Source organism: Callithrix jacchus, chromosome Y, assembly GCF_049354715.1.
Source record: "Callithrix jacchus isolate 240 chromosome Y, calJac240_pri, whole genome shotgun sequence".
Classification (NCBI taxonomy): domain Eukaryota; kingdom Metazoa; phylum Chordata; class Mammalia; order Primates; family Cebidae; genus Callithrix; species Callithrix jacchus.
The window spans coordinates 4240818-4244022 of record NC_133525.1 but is presented as its reverse complement, the minus strand read 5'-3'; the positions used below and the strand labels follow the sequence as shown (position 1 = coordinate 4244022).

Below are 3205 nucleotides of genomic sequence, written 5' to 3'. Positions count from 1 at the left end.
TTACCGGAGAGGTGTTATCACTAGTTGAAGGAAGTGAATTGCAAGTGGAGGTAAAAGTTGTAAAGGGGAGATCAAAAAAAAAAAAAAAAAAAGAAAGAAAGAAAGAAAGAAAGAAAGAAAGAAGTTTGATCCAGCTTACATATCCATTGCTTTAGTTTAAAGTAGTTTATATATCCATTACCTGGTGTTGACACTAATTTGCTAAGTAGCGGAAACAGCAATGAACTGAAAGTCTAGAAAGAACTGCTTTAAACCTTGGGTAGTTTTCCATCGAAGTGTGATTTTTTTTTTTTTTTTTTTTGGTATGATTTTCAAGTGTGCTTCTCATTAGATTATTTAAAATAAAGAGCAGTATCCCTTCGTGTCAAGTTAGTATTCTGTTAAACAGCCACAGTGGAATCTGTAAAACAGCCAGTAAGTGGAATCACTTCTGGATGTGCTATTTCTTTGCATGCTAATCATGATACAACCTGTCTTGAAATTAAGTTTAAAATCAATTAGTAAAATTGAGATGAATAATGCCTTTATTAGCTAGAGAAAAGAAAACAATATTGAAAGAATGGTAAGAAATTGAGGGCTGTACTTTAACGGTAAAAAGGAGAGTCTGCGTAGATCTTTGTAGTCAATGTTACCCGATTGTCCTGCAGATTTGTCGAGTGGCTGCAGCGGTCCCGCTGCTGCGGTGAGCTGTCTGGGTTGACTGGCGGTGAGAGGCCTAGCGGGTGTTCCATTGTTGATTGGGTGGATTTCTTACTGTTATCACTGTATGAGAAGGTGAACAACCTGTCCTCTGCTTGCATTTCACCACAGAGTTCTGAAGATGGATCGGCGGTAAGCAAACTGTCATTGTTCTGCAGCATATTGGCCTTCCGACGAGGTCGATACTTATAATTCGGGTATTTCTCTCTGTGCATGGCCTGTAGTTTCTGTGCCTCCTGGAAGAATGGCCATTTTTCGGCTTCAGTAAGCAATTTCCACTGGTATCCCAGCCGCTTGCTGATCTCTGAATTTCGCATTTGGGGATTCTCTACAGCCATCTTGCGCCTTTGATCACGAGACCACACAATGAAAGCGTTCATGGGTCGCTTCACTCTGTTCTGGACGCTGCCTTTACTGTTTTCTCCTGTTTGCCACTGATCCTTTGAGCTAGAGTTGTCAGTCCAAATGACGGAAGAGCTTTTCCCGGAATCAGGGATATTCTGTAGCGCAGCTGGATTGTATTCATCACTGTTAAATACTCTCAACATAGCGGAAGCATAAGACTGCATTTTCAAAAACAAGTAGGGTACGACAAAATTCCAAGATGACACAGTGGGAAACTCATTTTACTATCCCAAACTTACTTTTACCAAATTCGTTGTTACCTTAACTTTTGTAATGCAACTTACCTTTCTCCGCCCCCCAGCACCCTCTCAACCCCGCCCAACCAGCCTACATCCAACTGCCGTGACAATGTATTCATTCTCAAGCAAAACATGGTAATTAAGTAACACTGAGTACTTTCCCTGCTGATCCGCCACCCTGAAAAATGCAATATTGACTCAATCACTAAAGAATGAGAGGACACAAACAGCGATAAGTTTATTATTATCAATACATGCGCATGTGATCTTTAAGAAACAAACTTTACCGAAAACTTGATTGTGTTAATCACGCACACACACATAGATCACTACACATTAAATTTACAGTAATCGCTATCGCTATTTCTTCGATTCTATTTAAACGCTAATTGAAAATTCTGCACACATTTTTCCTAGGCATTTAATCACGAATGTTATGCTGTTATCGACGCTAACAACGAAGTATCAGAATATTAACATATAATTAAAACGATTTTATTTCCAACTTCTAGGATGGCTAACGACTTTTTAAAAATAAACGGTTTAATTTAGACAAAGACACGTGACCTACGAACTCAAAATACTTTCAGTGACTTGTTAAGATACATTAAAAAAAGGAGACAGTTCTCTTCTTTGCACACTGTATAGTGGTATACTTTTAAGGCATTGTATTCACTTTCACACAACTAGCAATATAAAAAACAATGTTTTACAAGTCTCAATTAAATTTTCATTCACAACTAATAGATTAGAGCCATCAGTTTATCATCTTTTACTTTAGTTCAAGCTCCTTCAAAATTTAAAGGTCACATTTTACCAAACTAAACAAGTGCATAAGTCTCCTCAATAAATCTTAAAGTCTGAGAAATGACAAGATTATTTGATGAAATGAAAGAGAAAGAAAGAAATGAAATAAAAAACAATAAAAAAAATTTTTTTTTTCTTTGAATAAAATTAATTGCCTTAATGCCATATTTGCAAAATGGGAATAACAACCACAGGTTGCATAGGACACAGGGCCTATCAATAAAAATAAAGTCTCACCAAGACTGAAAAAGAATGATAACAAAATTCCTAAGATAATAAAATTAAAATCCTGTAAAATGTGAAAAGAGTTTATGTAACTAAATTGTGGTTAGTTTGTCCAGATATGGACAATTATTATTAATGTTTGTTAATAAGTGTTATGATAAATTAATATCAGAAAAATTTTAAAGAATTTATTATATTCCATCAAAAGATAAATATGAAAACTATAATTTGTATCTTAGTCATCTTATATTTACTATTTAAATACAAAGTTTACTGTTCCTTATGGAATATAAGTTTGGAAATATAGTTGTTTGACTCAAATTAAAATGTATATTAATAGCAAATAAAATTCTTACTTGCAGTCATAGACGCAAACAGATTTTCTACAACTGGAAATTGCTTAAAAGATGTGAAAAAAATATCCTTTCAAAACCTGACATGAAAATAGCTAAAACTGATACATGGCACAGCATGGGTAAACCTTAAAAACATTATGCTATGTGAAAAAATCATGCACAAGAACCACATACTGAATGATTGCATGAATATGAAATATCCAGGAAAGCCAAACGAATAGAGGCCAGAAGCAGATTAATGGCTGCTAAGGACTAGATGAAATTCATTGTGGGGAGACACTGCTGATGGGTGCACGTTTTCTTTTGGGCAATGATGGAACATGCTCTGGAACTAGAGAAAGGTGAATGTGTAGTCATCAAAGAGGCACAGAAATGAAGTCCAAATAAGGAGTTTGTTAACAGCCTGAAAAACAGATTCCAGAAATCATCTGACATTGCGTTCTGACCATATACTTCGACAGACAATCTAAAAAA

The 3205-nt window shown here is 35.4% G+C and overlaps 1 protein-coding gene across 1 annotated transcript; it reads right to left on the bottom strand.

Annotated features, from left to right (window-relative positions):
- Positions 1-553: 553 nt before the first annotated feature.
- Positions 554-1382, bottom strand: SRY (sex determining region Y). The gene has a single exon (XM_035289950.1). It carries the CDS (start codon positions 1266-1268, stop codon positions 585-587), a length of 684 nt encoding a protein of 227 aa, XP_035145841.1. The 5' UTR covers positions 1269-1382; the 3' UTR covers positions 554-584.
- Positions 1383-3205: the final 1823 nt, after the last annotated feature.

What these genes read in the sequence shown, in the direction of transcription:
- SRY (XM_035289950.1), bottom strand. Translation starts at nt 1,268, where the DNA reads ATGCAGTCTTATGCTTCCGCTATGTTGAGAGTATTTAACAGTGATGAA.